Source organism: Cyrtonyx montezumae, unplaced genomic scaffold (genome assembly GCF_038088225.1).
Source record: "Cyrtonyx montezumae isolate F1298 unplaced genomic scaffold, pur_monq_1.0 scaffold_10, whole genome shotgun sequence".
In the NCBI taxonomy this organism is placed as follows: domain Eukaryota; kingdom Metazoa; phylum Chordata; class Aves; order Galliformes; family Odontophoridae; genus Cyrtonyx; species Cyrtonyx montezumae.
In genome coordinates, this window is record NW_027071826.1 from 55,106,078 (window position 1) to 55,126,017 (window position 19,940).

Sequence of the window (19,940 nt, forward strand, 5' to 3'; positions counted from 1 at the left end):
TAATCAATGTTAGAAGTATCCCAGTAAAATTGAAATTTCTGAGTAAATTTGTGATTAAACTCAGGAATTTCTACCATGACAGAAAAGGGCAGAAGGATCTACACCCAACAGTTGTCAAGTAGATACACTATTTATGTAACTTCAGTTCAAGGGATCTCTCCAGGATACATTCTTAGAGCAAGTTAACAGCTGTCCGTAAACTACTTACTGGCGGAGAAGGTGTGGAATATCTCAGCAACAACTTCTGGTACCTTTAGTTTTTCCCTCTGCACAACTGCAGAAAGCTTCCTCACAACAACAGGAGGAAGAAAAAGCGAATCCTCTCATCGCTCAAAAGCTTTCACTTGTTTGAAGTCAACAGCAACTTCTTTTTGCCTGCTACACCTGGTGCTGAACCTCAGCACAACAGTTGCTTAGGGTTGCTTTGCCCATTCAGCAGACATATGACAAAGGAGGGATTCAGTACCTGGTGGCTGCATTTCACTGCATTCTCAAGCGGTGGTCCATAGGTTCTGGGCATTTGGTGATGCTGAAACAGGCAAGTTCTGCAGCACTGCTTCTTAAAGGATTGCCTTTAGTAGCTATGGCCTGCATTCCTTCTCTACCAGCTGTTAAAACCTGTGCACACTGCAAAACACTGGATCACTAGTGCAGCAACTCAAAACCATAATGCTGGAATACTGGAACTCCAAATGAAAAACATTTGACCATTTAAAAAGCATTTCAGCGAAGACTCATTTGTAAAACAGAAGACAACACATATCCTTACTGAAGAGCATTGTGGAAAAGGCAGTTGGCTTTTTGGAGGCTTGATCACTGGATTTCCTTCCTACTGATTATAAAATGGAGTCTGAAATTTGTTTTCATTTTCCCAGATATTCTTGTCACCTGTGAGTAGCTGGCCAACAGAGGGAGCGTGTCAGCAAACCAACTCTTCCAAAATGATGGTTTCAAACAATGGAAATGCAACAAAAACAATCAGCATCTGTACATCTTCCAAACCATACTAAAAACACTTGAGCTTTAGTACAATACATGATGTCTACATTAAAGAGCCTGCTTTGCAAGAGGGCGAGTGCTTCTCTGAAGGTTTTAACCTCTTGCAGCTCATGAGGCTGCATTAATTAGACATGATGAATCTGCAGTAAACTGGCAACTTTCTTATTTTGCTGGCTTTTCCTTCCCCAGACCCTAACCACGTTAATTCTGCTGGTTGTCTAGTTTTATGCCTGCACACCATTTTCAGCCAAAGCCTTTGAAAAACAGAGATAAATAGCAATCAGTGTTCATGTACCCTTTATTTGTGTTCAGTGTAACATTCCATGCTAATTGCAGATGTAATATTCATGAGTGTAAATATAAGAACTAACAGCTCTGGGTCGTTTTTCTTCTGTTTTTACATGTGAATATTTTGGCTTACAAAATTAACAGCATACAGTAAATAATCCTCCCATATTTTGTACAAACTACATGATTTCGATATACAAGGATTCTGTTTTTATTACAGTGACAATATACAACCATGTCTATTTACAATGCAAAAAAAAGTATATAAACCACATTCTGCTACTGGCAGCCACTATTGTTTAGGAGGTAGCTTTAATTAACAAAATGAAGTCAAGCCACATTTCCCATCGTGTGTTCTATCAAATAATTTACAATACAAAGATAAAAATTCATTGTATGAACAGTATGTACAGGTTCATTCTCAAAACTGCAATATAGCTTTAAATCTTAAGAAGAATGACTCCAGAGTGACTGGGATGGCAGTGAATTCGCTCTTATCATATTGTCCAAACAACATCATTACTTAATTGTGCATTCCTAATTTTATATCGATCAGATATTAAGATCTCAAACTAAACATAGATCAGTTAAATCACTCGGATCTCAGGACATAAATGGTTTTAAAATAATGCACTGATTTACATGAAAATCAGCAACTTTGCACACTGTACTTCACACTTACTAAGAAAGAACTGGCAAAAATGCTTTTCTTATATTTCAGAAATTCCTGTTTCCTCCGTGTTTGCTCAAATCTAAACCTGCCCACAGGCATTATTGGGAAGCACTAGCATTCAGCAGGCTGCAGAGTCAGTCTCTTTGTACCAACACTCTGCCCAGCGCATCCAAGTTCCTTCTACAGGTGTGACCCTACTGTGTAATACTGAAGGAGATGGCTGTGGTTCACCTGAAGTAAGGCATCCTCACTGAAAAACGCCTTCAGCCCTATTATTCCTGACAGCTGTTAATATTCCTATTTTGTCATCTGCAGATATTGTGGATTACGAGTGCTTTTATTACAACAATCTTTTTCAAGAAGAAAAAGTTTGAACGTTGGCTTGAAATACAAAACAAACACAGTATTTCCATATTGCTCTCACAGTTACGCATGGGAGAATTAATCCCTTTTTTTGGCCCTGCAGTAAAATTCATCCTGAGATTCAATGCTGAATACACTATACAAAGCTAGCAAGAGAATTGTCGCTTAATTATAGAAAAGACACATTCAAAAATAATTTGTTTAATATTAACAGCTGTCCCTTATATTGTGCTTTGGCAGGAGAAAAAAATAAATCCTCAGAACTTACCGACAGCAGAAGTACAACACAGCTGGAGCACAACATGGAAACAGACATCAGCACGTAAAAACGGTATAAAAGGAACCGCTATTGCTTGGACAGAGTAAAAACATCGGGTAACAAATTGGGTTGACCAATTATTTACAGTCAGGGCAATTTATTTATTTGTTTAATTGTTTTTCAACGTATGGCTCAAAGAAATGACTGCCCACTTCCCTTCTTTTACAAATGACACTAAACAACGATTGCAAAAGTGCTTCCTGCTCGGAAAGGCCGAAAGAGGCAACGGTCTGTGAAGTGCGGTACCTCCACAATTGGAGAGCCGGCAGCCAAGCCTCTCAGTCTTTAATTCTTGGTATGTTGTAGGCGTAGCGAACCAGAGGGAAGCCTCGGCTTTGGTAGAAGCAGGCCCGGCCGCAGGCCTGCACTTGGTCTGAGCTGTCCGACACGAAGGAGTCGTCTTCATCCGCATAGTCAGAGTGAGCCGACTGGGTGCCGCAGTCCGACCAGTAGCCATCCGGCCTCTGGCAAGGCACCACTGCCAGCGCAGGGCAGCTGTGGGATTTGATCAAGTGTTTGCATGGCACGGGCTTGGACAGGAGGAGCGATTCACAGCACTCGCACACAGTGACGTTACCCTGCAGGTGTGTGTACATGCCACAGTCATAGTAAAAATCCTGCGTTGCGCAGCCCCCTTGAGCGCTGACGGAGATGGCGACCGCTCCGTTCTTCCTGGTGACGTGGCGCCTGAGTAACTTCCAGTCCTCCTTGAACTTTGGGTTGAAGAAGACGTAGAGGACAGGGTTCAGGCACGCGGGTAACGGAAAAAATATCAAGGTAACAGACTTCATTATCTCAGGGCTGATAGAAATCGCAGTGATCAACGGTGCAAACGAGAAAAACGCAACAGGGCAGAAAAAGATGCAGTTCGTGAAGATTAGCCAAGCAACATGCTTAATCATGCTGGACTGCGAGTTTTCAGAGAGGTCTTCTTTTTCCAAGTTGCAATAAAGTTTAGTGTAGATAATAGCCATCAGCAAAAACGCCAATGAATTCAGGAGCACTAAAGTTACTGTGAAGCCCAGTGAAGGTGTCTCTCCAGTGGGGAAGGGCAAGCAAAGGGGCGACGCCGAATACTCCGCTGTATGGAAGAGCGGTAAGCATCCTGCTACCACAGCACATAGGAAAGCAAGAACTGCTGCAATTTGAAACTGTTTTTGGCGATTGCTTTTCCCCTTTTTAAGGATCTCCTTTGCAGAGAAGCTCCGTTCAACAGCCGCCAACATCAGGAAAAAAATGGCACTTTCTGATGAAAACACTGCAAGAAAGCCAGCGACTCTGCAGCCACTGCCTGTCTCCCACCATATGCCAAATTCAGCAAATCTTCCCCAAGAGACAGCATCCAAGAAAGTTAAAATACCAGTATAGACTCCCATAAATAAGTTAGAGACAGAGATCAGACCTATAAACAGTTTGGAAGATGGCAATGGAGCACAGGATGCAAATATTGTTAACATGACAAGCAGGTTGAAGAACAAAGCGACCAAAAAAATAAACCAGACAGTAAGTCGAATCATCCAGCTTCCCAGTAAATATTCACAAGGCTTAAAAGCACCTAGAAAAAAAAAAAGCAGAAGGACCATCAATTTAGGGAAAAGAAAAACACCTGTGTCTTAATAAGCAAGATCTCCACATGTTTTACAAGAGCACTGCTCGTTCATTAATTCATGAACAGAGTACCCAGCTTAACTGCTAAATAGGGCGCTTGAAAGTAGGCTGTTCTGCTGAAGCTGTTTACTAATTAATTATGCCTGAAATAGAAATTACTGTGATGAATGGTCACTTGGGAGTACTTTGAATAAACAAGCTACGTAAACAAACTTAACTACCTTTTAGCTCCTCAAAATAGCTTTTGTTAGCGTCAGCTACATCCTTCTTGGGTTTTTTGTCTTTTTTTTGGGGGGGGGATTTCATACTTGACAAAAAAGTTGGCAACTGTACAAAGTCAGAAGTTCAAAACCAATTTATAAGGGGTAAGGATTTCGCGTTTTGAATTAACATGCTCTCTGAAAACATGCTTCACCAACACGCCTTCTGGAGTTGCTTTTGGTCACAAGGAAACACACATAAAACAGTCGACAAATTCAATTTATCAGCTCTAATAGGGACAGGAATTCACCATGAGTCCGTCTCCCCCACTCCATCTTCCTGGAAGGCTTTTCGAGCTTGGAAAGCCATATACAAAGAATCGGAAAGCCATATACAAAGAATGGGATTTTCTTCTTTTGCCACTGAGGTGAAGAACTAAGTGGTAAAAGAAGAAAAGTTTAAATAATAACACCTAACAAGCAGAACAACATGAGGCGAGACCAGCAAAAAAGGTCACTGTTTCTGCTTACCCTCCTAATCCTTCTAATTGCTATTTATTCCATAGGGAAATCCCACTGATTTCAAGTAACAATTAGAAGAATTTAACCTCTCCTTTATCCCCATTAGGCTCTGCTAATTGTCCTAAACACAATACCAAGGGATCTCTTCATGCAGTCAGGCCCTCTGTGAGCTGAAGGCAAAGCAAAAAACCACCAAACCCCGCTGCCAAACTGGGCTCATAGAACAGCTCCTGAGCTGTCTAGCTCCCACTCCCCTTTCAAGCAAGCAAAAGGTGAGCAAAACCCAGTCGTAATGCTGCAGAGAGAGATTCAACGCCAGCGCAGACATCTCCCAAGCCTCGAGCAACTTGCAGAAATAACTGAGGTGACAGGTCAGGAAAGAATCTTTCTGTTCGTCTGAATGAGCAAACTTCATTTCTGAGCACGAAATAATGCTGCTAATTGGATTATAAGACCAGCAGAACAAGCAGTAAATCCCACTCCTTCTCCTCCCTCCTTTCTGCAGGTACTCCTGAGCAGGAGGTCCTCACAGAATCTGAACTGAACATACTTGAGAATAAAAACAACTTCCTGCACAGAAAATTTAAAAATGTGAGTTGTGTTTCCAAAATCAATTTGAAGTCTGTTCTCTAATCGCTGCCTCATGGTGCACTTTAGACAAAGAACACAGACGTTCTGAAGCCATTGGGAAAATTCACACTAGGGAAGATGAATTCTGCTGCTCGAGTTCAGCAATCCTTTCCTGCCATTAGGCAAAGTGGAAAGTGGATCTACGGGATGAGCAATGATTCAGAACTTAGGTGGTGGGTGGAGTGTCCTACTTATGACCAGACAACAGCACAGCAGGGAAAATAAGTTGTTCGCATGGGTGGGACAGGTGAAAAACAAGGCAAATTGTGAGCTTGTAAAACAAGCTCTTTGTTCCTGGTAGAGCTACAGCATCTCTGCTATGAGCAAAAAGGGAGCTAAAGGCTTTAAAGATTTAACACACATAACACATCATCTGAACTCACATTCTGTGAATGGGAGCTCAAAGCAAATAAGCAGCATTGGTCAAATCACTCCTCAGGTCGTGCACAGTTACATTACTAGTGAATTTGACTTTCTGACCACAGTTCTCTTTTTTACTGTGATTGAAAAATCTTTGTAATATTTCTGTACACTAAAGCTGGAGCTATCCCAGAAGATGAAGAGCAAACAGGTGAGTTTTCACAGTGGATGTAAAATACCAGTGTAGGAAAAAAAGAATGAAACTTGGAACACTGTTGATCCAGAATCAGCTTTGCTGGAAGCACACTTCTACCCTAATCTGTGTACCCCTGTCCATGCCAGCAGGACACAAGATGTGTAGGTGCTCCTCTCAACAGCCCATGGCAAGGGTGAGGAAGTAGGAGGCACCACAGCCAGCATTTCAGGAACTGAGCAGAACCATGTGTGGAAACACACAGTGCAAGGAAGATAGGAAGGGCAGCAATGAAACTGTCTAGAAATATTCATCTGCAAGATCAAAGACTTTCTACACTCCTGAACCATCCAAGCCCGAATTGAAGCAGTTCTGGTACACCAATAAGGGTACTCATTGTACCAACATCCACAGTGGTGTAAGATGTTACACCAGCTGCTTACAACAGCCCTCTTCTGATGGTTAGTGCTGCCCTGGCAGGGCTAGGAGAATGCTGTCAGGCTAAGTTTAAACCCCAGTGACAGTAGTTTAAGCTTCTAACAGCACAGGCTGACTTCTTGCTAAAACAGATGAGCATTCATACCATCTGCTCTGCAGATACTTTGTTGACAAGAGTAACACAGAATTAGGGGGCAGTGCATTGAACACAGCAAGCTCCAAATGTAAGTATCACAGTCTGGTATGTTCTACTTATGGAAACTAACTTCAGAATTTTGGTAACGTAGCTCTCCCGTATAGTGCTGTGTGTAAAGCTGAGCCAGATCTTTGTTGACTGCTCATCCTAACCAACATCAGCATCAAATGAAGTTTCCCAAGTGCTACAGAATGTAACCTTTTCTGTATGGAGTGAATGAGGAACGAAGCACATTTCTGCAGACAGCTGTTTGCATAACACCGCACATGAAGTTCAATATGTGGCTAAAGCACTGTATTAGATTTACCTGCTGCTGGTGTACAGTGAATAATAGTCTGACCCAGTTCCGCATTTTCCTCGTTGCTTAGGCCATCTGCATCAGCTGTATCCAAGTAAAATGAAAAACAGTTTAGTTGTAGAAAGAAAAAAAGGAAACGCAGTGAAGCTGCCCAGGATGGAAGCACAGCTTTGAAAGATCAAAGACCTAACACTTCACCAGCTTTCAAGCCTCCAACAAGTGGAGCAGTTCTGGTTTGCCCCATAAGGTTGAACACTCAGTGCAGAAATTGCAGCAGCAGTTTAAGTTTACTGCTGCCTGTGGTAGCTGCTCATGGTGCTTTGTAACAGAGAAGCAACATCTATCATCACCAGGGGAAAGATCTACCAGCCTTGAACTAGACAGTGCAAGGACAAGCTTTCTGAACACAAAAGCTGAAATACTGAGATCATTAGAACAGTTATGCCCTGGCAGAAAATGACAGAAACAATCCTGGCAGTTTAATATAGTTTTAATAAAAAGAAAAAACAAAAAAGAAAAAAAAAAACAGGCAAATCTCATGCTATCAGATAAAGCCCCTTCACGGTTTTAGGAAGAACATGGCTCTGTTTATCTGCAAGCAGTCGCTAAGCTCTTTCAGAGCCAGCTTTTCCATGTTTGCTTATTCAAAGACAGCATACATTGTTACTTGGTCCTGCATGTTCCCCATTAGGGCAAGAGCACTTACCCTTTTCACGATCCCCCAAGGCATCTTGAGCTTGGTGACTGGAATCTTCAGCATTTGAGTTTAAGTAAGAATCACAGCCCCAAAACGCACAGCACTGGTAAGCATATGGTACAGAGAGAGACCTGCAATACAGGCGAAACAATGAAGACTGTTACCTGACATGTCTTTAAGGTTTATCACCTATTAAAAACATTAAGGGGCACACTAAAACTGAAGTTCTTTGTCCTGGTAATTAAGAAAAAAAAAAATCAAATTGGATCAGCTGTAACCATTTCTGATGATTTTTCTCCACAAGAGAATGGACTGGTGATGCACCCAAGTCTTGATGGCAGCAAGGAGTACTGGGACAGTTCTGTGACATTTTGCTCTCTTCACTTCTCCTTTTCCTCCTTATACAGAACAAATTCTGATCAATGCTTGTAGTGCTACCATACGAGATAAAATTGTAAATCAATCAAGTTAGTTTATACAGAGTTGTTCTGTAAGAAAGTTAATTCCTAAACCACAAAAAAACCAAACTGTTATTTCCATGGGATTGCTGAGGCTTGATTCTCAGACTGACAGAGTCCTCTGCTAGTCACAAATTCACAGTATTTTCACCTCCATTTTTTTTTCCATTGGACACGAAAGGAAACAATTTTTAACTGCTTCTTGAAGAGTGAAATATCCATGCGTACAAAGATCTCTCAAAACCAGTTCACCACTTTCCATCCACCACCTATCACAATCAGTAACAGGTTGCCCTTTGAATGATTACTGTTACTCTTATCATTTGCCTCCAAGAATAAATAGCATATGTATCAAGCATGGTGATCATGGAATCGGCACCTGCAAGTCTGTTCCTATTTCCCACACACTGAAACACAGATGTGCTCAGTTCAGTAACAAATGGAATCTATCCAAACCACTGCTATAAAGTCAGATGATTATATCTGCCTGAAAAGTAGTGGAGGAAAAAATATAACAGGTTCCAGGAAAAAAGTCTGCAAGTGGCATTTCTGTCAGAATAGTCAAAATTTTAACACGGAGGCACTACGGGACTTGCTGAAGGGCCTGATCATTTGTCATATTAGCTAAGTTGGCTTCATTTATTGTCAAGTTGCTTGCTATTGGCTAAGTAAGCGAGGTACTGCAGTGCTATTTAACCAACGTACCGGAGCTTTGCAAAGTTCTTTGCTGCCAAAGCTTCTTTCAGCTCAGAATTTCCTGCAAGTTTAAGTTGGTTCAATCCACTCAATCCTTCTGTTGGAACTGAGGTGAGTTCATTGAAACTTAGGTCTCTGGAATGTGAATGATAAGACAGCGTTACAATGACTTTATCTTTGAAGTCTTTAAGGTCTCACACGAAAGCTGTGCTCTGGAAAAGGACTGTCAGTGCTGCAGGTATTTAGAGTATGCCTCCTTCTGCTGTGCCCTGCATAGATTCAGCTACCAAGTGGTTTTGTGATCCACAGAGATGAAACAGATGATAGACACATGCCAGTTTTAAGCTCAATGTATTCTTCTATCTCAGCCATTTAATAACAGAGATAGGAGGTTACTGAGCAGAATAGCCTACTTACAGATTAACAATAGCTCCAATGGTGGCGAAAGCTTCCTTGTGGATCTTACAGATCCGATTTCTACTGAGGTCACTGCAATGAAAGCCAAATATGATTTATTTTAGCAGTTTCACCTAACCTTTGCAACAACCATTCTTCAGAGAAAAAGTTATATATAATGGCACATCCATTATACCTTCGACAGAAAAACCAAACAACCCTCCCATTTCTCTTCTCCTCCCAGTCAGACAGGTGCAGTAGCAGCAGCTGAACCTCTAGGACAGGCAGCCATAACCAGCTTCACCCATTCCCAAGGTAGCAGCTGCATCCCAATAGAACTCCCTTTTCCCTTTTCTTCCTTGGCTGCAGCAGCTCAGCGTGTACGCTCAAGGCAGAGGCAGGCTCTGGTGTCACCCACTCCCAGGCTGAAGGTGCCAGGAAGATCTTTTTTGGTGACAACCACACATGCAGCAGGGCAAGTCAGAAGGGGTGGGGGAAGAGAACAAAGAAAAGGGCATCTACTTTGTTGGATTTCAAAATCCAGACGCAGCTCCCGCTGGATCACTGTGATTTATATTAAGGTTCTTCTTTCAAAACACCTGTCAACTTCTGGACTTTCTTTTCCCTGATACCTTCACTGTTTCTATGTAATCTTCATACAGCTAGACATGTGAAGGTAGGAGATAATTCTGATTACTGGTCTGCTCCTCTCCAGGAAAGCAGATAGAATGCTCCGATAGATAGCATAATGCAAAACAGTAGACTACCAGAAAAATTATCTTTAGATACATATACATGTGAATGTCTACAAAAGCAAAATGGAGTATAAAAAAGAATGGGGCTGAAACTGGCAGCTGCTAGTAGAGTATCTCTTGCCTGTTGTTTGCTTCACTTTAGGATCCAGCATACTTGGCCTTTTGACATTAACTAGATTTTTAACCTCAAACCCGATGTCATTTTACACTGGAGTCAAAAACAGTTTTATTTTATTCTGTATGTGTCGATGTTCACTTACAGTATACGAAGGGAAGACAGTCCTTGAAAGGTATCATCTGTGATTTCATGGATTTGATTATGCTGTAAGGAACTGTGAAGAAACAAAACTTCACTGACAAACAGGCTAACTTCAAACCAGGGGATAGCTCACTGGCTGCTGATAGGAAAATACAGCCTTTCCAATGGACAGATGTTTTCTGCCTTGCCCCTACACTAACAACATTTCACATTAGCTACAGTAATGTAACTACGATGCTCCTTTGTGGCAGCTTGGCCCAATCTTAATTCACAAACCTTATAACTTAAAGGAGAGCACCGAGCGTGAAGTAAATTACTTCCGAGCAAAAAGTAACACTTGACAAACTTTCAAGAGTCACTGAGATTTAACACAAACCTATTCAATTCTTCAAGGAATTTTTAGGATGCGCTAACCCCGGGTGCACTCTCAATTCTCACATAGAGATTTATGAAAGGAAAATGCTGAGAAATGCTTCAAGAACTAATGGGCAAATTATAGTTCCAGTTCATTTGCTCTCTATGTCCCTTTCCGACAAATGCCATTAGGCTCCCTTGTGCATACAGCAACAACTTGTTCTAACAAACATTACATCAATGGTGCCTTTGTTGGAGAGTAATAAGCTCTCCTCACACACCACAAGCTCTGAAGATGCTTTGCCAGATGTTTTACAGTGAAAAACAGGTACTATGAGCCCAAAGTTGTCAGAGTGCAGTAGCAAAGTGTGTAGCCCATTATTCCCTATCTCATTAAGCGTAAAGAAGCTTGAGAGCAAGGGAGGTTTAGGGAGAAGTGTGAACACTGATAGGTGAAAAAAATTGCATGGGGCCTCAAAATAAAGCTTAAGAAGCTTCAAAACAATGAAACGAGGAAAAACAAAGACAGGTTTTGAGAAAGAGAATGCACCTCACAGAAACTACAGGAAAAGGTATTTTACCTGAGCACCTGAGCTGTTGGTTGAAGATAAATTAAGTATGCAAGAAATCAAAGGCAGGAAAGAAAACACCTAAGTGCTCATTACATTTATGCATATAGCAACGCTCCTACAAAATTCAGGATTCATGTGTCCTTCACTCCTTTTTGCACTACAGGAACAATTAAACCTGAGCTGCTTGAATGCTCTGCCCAGCCATCTTCACACAACACAACCACATGGCCTTCATCTCAAAAGTGTACTTATGATCAAAAGTGAAGCAAAAGCATTTCTGAAGATTGGGACTCAGTGCACTAAAGAGGTAATAAAGATAACCACCGTGCATTTCTACTCACATTTCTTCCAAGGAGTGGCAGCCCGTAAAACTTGGGAGGTCCTTTATATTGTTATAAGACAAGTCCCTTCAAAACAGGAAATGGGAAGGGGATGCTTAGTTTAACTCTGTTCTAACCTGGAACATCTCATCACTGGACTTTATGCCTAGCAAAAAATCATACTAGGCAAGCTCCCTGAATTCTGAGAGCTGCAATATAAAATCATTCTTAGATTGAAGTGCCCAAAGGGTACACAATGCAGAAATCTAGTGCAAGTTTTGATTAAGGGTGCTGATATCTCCCAGAATTATCCCACAACATCATCATCCTCTCTCTCCATTTATCTTCTATAAAACAAAAGATATTTTTCTTCTCTGTTTTGCAGGAACTGGTTTTGCTCCAAATTTTCCCATGCATACCCTTCGTAAACATGGCTTTACCTATCCCCAAATGGTTTCATTTTCCAGTTTGCTCTTTTGCATTTACTTTAAACACAACCTTCCTATATTTTAGGTCTCGCCTTCATAACGCTACCTGAACAATACTTTTCCTTTAAATTAGTTCCACATTCTCTACAACAAAACATTTTGATGTAGATGAAAACAGGAACAAAATGTGTACACTTACAAAGTTCGTAGCATCTTTTGCTCTTGGCACAAATTAACAGGAATGCTGTTTATCTTGGTCCCCGTTAGAGTTCTATGAAGAAAAAAACAACAGAACACCATAAATAAATAACTGTACTGACAACAGTATAACATAAGCCTATGTAGGAGCAGGATTCAGCCACTAAGGCATTAAGACATTTATTGACAATAAGAGAATGTGTAGCCAAGTTGTAGAAGATACTTACAAACTCTCCAGATTAACAGTTCCTGTCAAGTTAGGAAACCACTGCACCATGCTGGCACCCCGAATGACCCTAAAAAAATCCCCACAAAAATTAGTTGCCAACAATTATGCAAATGAATTGTGACATGAAGTCCTGAACTAGACATTTTCACTATGAAGATGTTCTAACATCCCCATTATTGTTTAAATTTTATATATTAAGCTATTCTTCTCAGTGCTTTTTACTATAATAATTAACTTATTAATTTTTTCCTCCGTTAGCAAGTAACTAGAACTCATCAAATCGGAAAGCTTTATATAAAAACACCTATACACAGGGCATAAATTCTAAGCCTGCTTGTAGTTCAGAGATTGACATCACACTCCATTTTGTTACTTGTCACCCCCAGACCTGTCATCATTCGAGAGCAGGCATGCACTAACCTGCAAAACATTCCCACAATGTACACCTCTGTTCAAAACCATATTGGAGTTTATTTAAGTAAGAACCTGAGCATTTGGCCTGAGGTTATGTCTTACGCAAGGTAACGAAGATTGAAAAAAAAAAAAAAAAAAGAAGTTGTAAAACATATTTACCAGAGCTTCTTTTGAAACTGCACCTTCCTAACAACATTTGTTACAGCTCACTGCTACAGAAGTTAGACAGGAAGAGCTAGAGGCAGCCAGGAATTTCTGTTCATTTGATTGGCTAGCCACAGCATTTCATATCCATGTATCGGATTATTTAATTGAGATGATACTTACAGGGAATGCAGATCTGACAGGTTCTGAAACGCTGAGTTCCCCACAAAAGACAAAGGATTATCGTACAAATGTCTGGGAAATGAAAAGCACGTTTCAATCACTGCTCTTACAGTCACTGCCTGCTACAGACTAAAAATAGATGCATGAAAATTACTTACATCGTCCTTAGAAGGGGGTTTCCTGCAAACGCACCATCGGGGATTATGGAAATGTAATTACTGTGAAATGCCCTGAAGATATTAGGAAAGAAAACCCACATTTAGAAATACATTGCCAGCAGATTCAACCAACAGTCATTTTCCCTGCGTGGATACACTGCATCTATGCAATTCCCAGCCCTGCCAAAATTGGGGCAGCAGTTCAACACAACTATGTAGAACTGTAGCAGCAAGTCCGAAGGCATGATTTTTGTCTAAGGCACATCAGCTAAACTGAAGGTGTTTTGCTAGAAAGAAACTATTCTGCTTTCTCTTGTTTGCTTCTCTTCTAAAGGAAGGGACAAGGAAGACGTGCACCATCAGTGAATACATAATTCTACTACTGGAGGCCAAAACCAGCTCCCGATTAAGATCTATGCTAATGGTACTCCTGAATAAATTCCTCGGTTATATAACTCCAAAATCACTTTCAGCAGGCTCCCCCTGTAGCTGCTGATTATATTTGCCTTTAATTATAGCATCACTTAGCATAACTTAATCTGATCGGGGCTGCTGCATAATCAGATGAGTATTCTTAAATCTGGGAATTTCTTTTCTCCTTTTTATTTATGGAAAGGAGAGAGAAAATAGGTAAAAAAGGGGTAAGAGGCAATACTCACAACTCTTTTAGATTTGGGAGTGCTTTTATGGCTTCGGGGAACTCCACCATGTTATTATAATTTAAATCCCTAGAGGAAACAAAGCAGGAAAGTTAGAAAAATATTTAATTGTTGTTACGATTACTCTTTAAAACGTTACTCTAAAAACTTTGCTTTCAGTCCTTAAAAAAGAAATAGCAAGCAAGCCATCATGCAATAGCAGATCTCATGCAGCAAAACGAATTCTAAATATGAAACAGAAGCATAGATAAATGCATCACATTGGAGCAGTGCATCTCAGTGATCTACTTAGGAGCTGCTGGGACATTTGCAAGACAGTTCCCTCAGTAGGCAGCAGTGCCCACCCATTAAGAAAGGAGCAGCAGAAAAACAGCCCACTGAGGAACCTCCTATTGTCACACAATGGGTTTGACAGCGTATCTGAAATAAGTTTAATCCCACAGCAAATCTGAGAAACAAATATTTGTCCCTTATCACATACAGGGCCGCTCAAACACTTCTGATATATCCGTCCGAGTCAGTGGAGTGCTGTGCAAAGATACACCGGCAAGATCAGGTCTAGGAACATTAAAAGCCACACCATCCAGCGTGACATTTCACCCAGGCTAATATTTACCTGCTTCTCAACAGAGCTAATTACTTTTGGTGGAGCACTGCACTGATATTAGCCTTCACTTCCGAAAACTGATTCTTACACAAGTGTGGGAGTTATGTGCTGTGCTGCACACATGCCTCATTTGCAAAATTTTCATCACAACAGTAAAGTAACCTTGAGCAGGCTGTGAATGAGAAATCGCACTGAACAAAGAATTGCTTGAAGAAGCATACTTACAAGGTTTCGAGGTTGTCCAAACCATCAAAACAGTGTTTTCCTATTGTTTTTATTTTATTGTTATGAAGATGTCTAACAAAGGAGAAAGCAAGAATGAAAACAAGTGAATGACCTCATAAATTAATAAATCAGCAGATAATTCTATGAAATCGAGACAGTTAAATGGTTTAGAAAAGACGTTACGTGGGGTGGGTTATGCAGACTTTCACTTCAAGGCAGAAATATTCCACACTTGTGTGGGCACAGAATAGATTGCTTGCAGTCAACATAACCTACTTTAGACCTTTACTCACTGTTCTGAAGCGTGATAAAATATGATCTAAATGTACAATTAAAAAGAACTTTAATATTCACCTTTGGAGATATTTAAGACTAGATTATAGAATGGCCTGAGTTGAATAGGACCTCAGAGATCACTGAGTTTCAATCCCCCTGCCAACCACTAGAGCAGGCTGCCCAGAGTCACATCCAGCCTTGCCTTGAGTGCCTCCAGGGATGGGGCATCCACCACCTCTCTGGGCAACCTGTTCTGGTGTGTCACCGCCCTCTGAGTGAAAAACTTCCTCCTAGCATCTAACCCAAATCTCCCCTCTCTTAGCTTAAAACCATTCCCCCTCATCCTATCACTGTCCACCCATGTCAACAGTCATTCAGATACCAACATGGTCTGCAGCACATTACATTTAATATCTTTGGAGCTGACAGCCACTGGTTAGAAACATTCATTACTAAAACAAGACACCACAAGAACACACAGCATTCTCATGACTCATTCATTGCACTTTGGAGTTTCTGTTTAGGAGAAAGCTTCCAGCAGACTGACTAGTACATTTGATAATGGTAACATCTTGCATTGGTGGTAGAGGCTGTTACTAGGCCACTATACTAAAATACAAGAAAACACCATCTTCAGGGCTGTCTAACTGGGGAGAATGGAAGTAAGCCACGAAGCAAACTTACAAATACTCACAGAACAACAAGACTTGAGAGGTTTGTGAACGCGTAGTCAGGGATGTGTGTTATTTTGTTAAGGGCTAGCGTCAAGGCCTGCAGGGAGGGCAGGTTGCTCAGCGGATGGATGGGAACTTCTGTCAAACTGTTGTCGTCCAACCAAAGGTGACGCAACTGCACCAGTCCCTCAAAGCTGTCTTTGGGAACAGCTGTGATGTGGTTAGCATCCAAACGCCTAGATAAAAACAGAAAGGACTGGCACAGTAAAGCCATCAAGTAAGTAAAAAATGCAGATTGAAGTCCTATTACTCACGAACAATTTTGTTGCCTTGAACATACTGTAGTGAAATTACTTAATACCAAAAAGCTTGAGTGTTTACTGAAGTGATACGTGAACACTCTTTTGAGTCACGTGAAGAGCCCGTAACAGAAAGCCTCCTAACAATTTCTTCTCAGACACTTCAACTAAAACATTTTAACCAATTTTAATGCTTAACTGAGGTTGGCTTAACCAAGTGAACTGGAAACTACAGAAACCTCCTCCCCATGAACCCTCCTGATCCAGTAAGTACCTCTCTAGAACAAGCCTTTCAAATGGCACCTCGATATTGTATCAGAAACTGCAGAGGCAGTTACTGCTTTGAACTGATTATCCCTATAGCTACGCTGTCAATAGCATCACATAACTCCGTGTTGGTCTAGGTACTTCTGTACACTTTAAGCAACTACTTCAGAAAACAGGATTATTAAAAGCAGTGTTTGAACAAAGTCAGAGTTAGAAATCCTGTTGCCACATAAAACACTACAAACCATCAGCTAAAACTGTGACATTTCTTTCACTCTGGCAGCTGATCACTCCACAAGAAATGCAAAACAGAACGCTAGCACTGTTCACTGTTGGATATTATTAGATTTGCCATTGCATTTTTCCCCAAATTCACTCTGATCTCAAATAAAAGCAGAGGCAACGCATGTAGGAAACGACTCGTCAATCTTTCCAAAAGAATGGTGAACCACACGACAAGTCCACTACAATACTGGCTCACCTATGCTATTGGGTTTCACATCTTCTTCATGGTTCATAGCATCCAAAAAAAAAGATAAAAAATAACTCCACACCTGGAAACCGAGGCCAAATGTGTGTCCTCAGCTAAGGCCCAGCCATGAAGCCCCAGGGACAGGAGGTGCTGGTTTTACTCGTGGTGTCCAGCAGAGAGCCCCCATCCAAGGGAACAGACAGACTCAACACTGCCCGATGCCTGGCTTTGGTAGTGAACTCCTGTGCTCTGAAGGACCAGAGGTAATGGCTCAACTTGTGCTGAGGAAGGATCAGGTTGGATATTAAAGAAAAATGTCTCTCTTAAAGGGTTAGTGAGGCTCTGGCTGCCCAGGGTGGTGGTAGAGTCACCACCCCGGAAGGCATTTAAGCAACGTGGAGATGTGGGAAACGGTCAGCAGGCACAGCAAGGAACGCGCTGACAGCTGGACTTGATGGTCCTACAGGTCTTTTCCAACCTTTATGATTCTATGAATCTATTTGTTTTTTCATGTTATTACAGCAGCAGCACCAGGACTCAGATAGCATCACTGGCAATCACAGCTGTCGGGAGGTTCAGGTTTGCCAGCGCTCTGCCTTGTGGTCAGATGTGCCAGGAATGAAAACAGAAAAACAAACCAGAGTGAAAGCTCCCGCTTGCATCTATGCAGATAGAAACTTGATAAATGGGCAGCTGCGAGGGTTGGCACAGGAAGAAGCCAAAAGCAGTACTGAAGGGCTGTCCTTCATCGAGGGAGTGCACCGAAGGTGAGGGACAGCCCACAAGGTGACAAAAAACGCCAACAAATCTGGCTGAGAGCAACACACTACATGTGCCTGTCCTCTGCCCTAGAAGCTGCATTCTCTGGGTCAGCAGCATGCTGAAAGCTGGATGCTGACCATGCTGAATGCTGGTTCACAGCCAGCACGGAAGAAAGCACCTTGCATAACTGGTTTGAAGTGACTGCGTACCAGTCACGGTGTGTATGCTGCTGTCTGGGGAGACAGACTCACATCCCCTCCTTTAACATTGATGCTCACTGTGATATGGATCAGCACAGCACAGGTTGAGTTATATTAAGCACTCGCTGCACTCCTCAAGCCATGATCAGACATGCTCTTGAAAATCTAGCTGGATCAGTTTAAGAAGCCTCTGCCTGCAGCCATCCACCCTGTCCCTGCCAGGGCTCACAGCAGAGCAGGTGACTGCTCCATGTTTGTCCCCATGTCAGCAAGGAGGCTTCTGGGCTCCACCTCCTGCACTGCACCCAGAGCAGAAGACAGGAGCCAGTCTGTCCCAGTGGGCTGTACTGGGAAGCAGGGCAGGGGGGGCGTCAGCAGAAGGGAGGCACTGTTATACGCTGCTCCACCTGCAGCCAGCTGAGACATCTCGTTTCAGCCCTGTGCATACCTGTAAGGGAACATCTTACTGCACTGAAATCAACCTTGAATGATTACCATGTTAAAATGTTGGGTTTACCACAGTGCTCAGCATTAGCCAAATTATTCTCCCCCCAGAACTTAAAATATATGGTGAATTCAGAGGAATAAGAAAAGCACGACCACAGTGTCTCAAGAAATCTTCACCAACATCCCTAAGGCTGTGAAAGAGGGTCTTGCTGTTGCAATGTATACAGCTTCCAATGATTAGGGAAAGCATGTCAGCAGCTGGATTTCCATATAATAAAAAGTCAAGAAATGCATGAAATCAAGCAGAAAATACACAAATATAAGTAGGAATTTACAAAGCTGCAGCCAAAAGGCTCTCTCTTAAGATGAGCGAGGTGCCATTAACTCAAAAGCTACACATCAAAGAGCTAATTCCTACGGTTCATACACTGGCTTCCCCTTATCAGTTGCCCCATGGTCTGACAGGTGTGTACACTATTGTGTTTGAATGCTTTTAGCCTGCATCAAGGCTGGAGTATTTCAGAGAAATTAAATGCCTGGTGATAATAATAAAAAAGGAGGGGGAAGGGGTAGAGGAAAAAAGGCCTAGGGCTGTGCTTCAGTAAAAAAAAAAAAAAAACAACAACAAAAAAACCAACAATTAGAAATTACCTGTCTTTCTTCTCCCTCCTAAATTCACACACCTCCATGAAGATCAAAAGAATGACTTTCCAGTGGAATAAACATATCCGAGTCTTCTCTTAAACTCCTTTATTATTATTATTATTATTATTATTCCAAGAGAAGCAACATACCTTGAGAGGCAGGGAATGCTCTCAGTCCTTGTGACTACTTGCCTACGCCTATGGTAGTGCTTTCATTGTGCACTTTCCTAAATTCCACTTATTCATGCAGATTTTGGAGAAAAAAAGAAAGAAAGAAAAACAAACAGAAGCAAACTAACAAACAAAAAAGAAACCTGAAAAGGGCATTCTTCTTGCTCTCTGTGACTCCTTGGCAGCTAAACAAGCACAATTTCTGCACAGAGGTGAAAGCAATTAGGAATGCCAAATCCTAAAGCCAAATCTAAGCATGCTGTGACTGCTTGCATCGCTGAGTGCTCACTGGCACAGCCGAAACTCTGGCTTGGCACATGGCTGTGCTGGCTCCCAGCTTCCCCAGAGCCACCAGACATCACAACAGAGGTTTGCAGAGAGCTAGTTTACAGTTTTAAAGGGAAAACCTGTGATTTACTGAGGCAATAACATCAAAAGAACCAAACTGGGTACTACCCAGATTACACACAACAATAATTTATTGCTGCCTGATAGCAGTTACTAGTTATCAGACCTCAAGACTTATCTTTAACTAACTCAGCCATTTTTGTCTCATTCATATTTTTCACGTTCCTGTACGCCTTTTAGTGCAAATAGGACACGCCATCATTATTACTGATTTTTTCTTCCAGGTGAAGCTTATCTACATTGCGGTTCACTGCGCAAATCACAGCCGTAGTGCTTCCATTTCATGTGGAAGGTGCAGAATGGTGTACTTGAGGAAACGAACCGAAAAGCACAACTAGAGTATTTGACAACCTCTGCAAAGCAGTCAACTCAGCTAAGCACCCCATTTCCGGCGTGCGAAAGGCCCCACTAGCACTACCAGTTAAAAAGTACAACAGATGTTCTTTGCTGTTTGGACTGAACTTTAGCAAAGACTGTCCTC

The 19,940-nt window shown here is 41.7% G+C and overlaps 1 protein-coding gene across 1 annotated transcript in view; it reads right to left on the minus strand.

Annotated features, from left to right (window-relative positions):
- Positions 1-1,279: 1,279 nt before the first annotated feature.
- Positions 1,280-19,940, minus strand: part of LGR4 (leucine rich repeat containing G protein-coupled receptor 4) — a 56,472-nt gene continuing 37,811 nt past the window's right edge. Inside the window, exons 5-18 of the mRNA XM_065755421.1 lie at positions 15,810-16,025; positions 14,840-14,911; positions 14,008-14,076; positions 13,349-13,420; positions 13,191-13,262; positions 12,448-12,516; positions 12,222-12,293; positions 11,616-11,681; positions 10,350-10,421; positions 9,356-9,427; positions 8,948-9,073; positions 7,794-7,915; positions 7,097-7,171; positions 1,280-4,197 (exon numbers count right to left, since the gene is read on the minus strand). Of these exons, the coding sequence (XP_065611493.1) occupies positions 2,921-4,197; positions 7,097-7,171; positions 7,794-7,915; positions 8,948-9,073; positions 9,356-9,427; positions 10,350-10,421; positions 11,616-11,681; positions 12,222-12,293; positions 12,448-12,516; positions 13,191-13,262; positions 13,349-13,420; positions 14,008-14,076; positions 14,840-14,911; positions 15,810-16,025 (2,452 nt within the window). The 3' untranslated portion in view covers positions 1,280-2,920. The remainder of the gene's footprint in view (positions 4,198-7,096; positions 7,172-7,793; positions 7,916-8,947; positions 9,074-9,355; positions 9,428-10,349; positions 10,422-11,615; positions 11,682-12,221; positions 12,294-12,447; positions 12,517-13,190; positions 13,263-13,348; positions 13,421-14,007; positions 14,077-14,839; positions 14,912-15,809; positions 16,026-19,940) is intronic.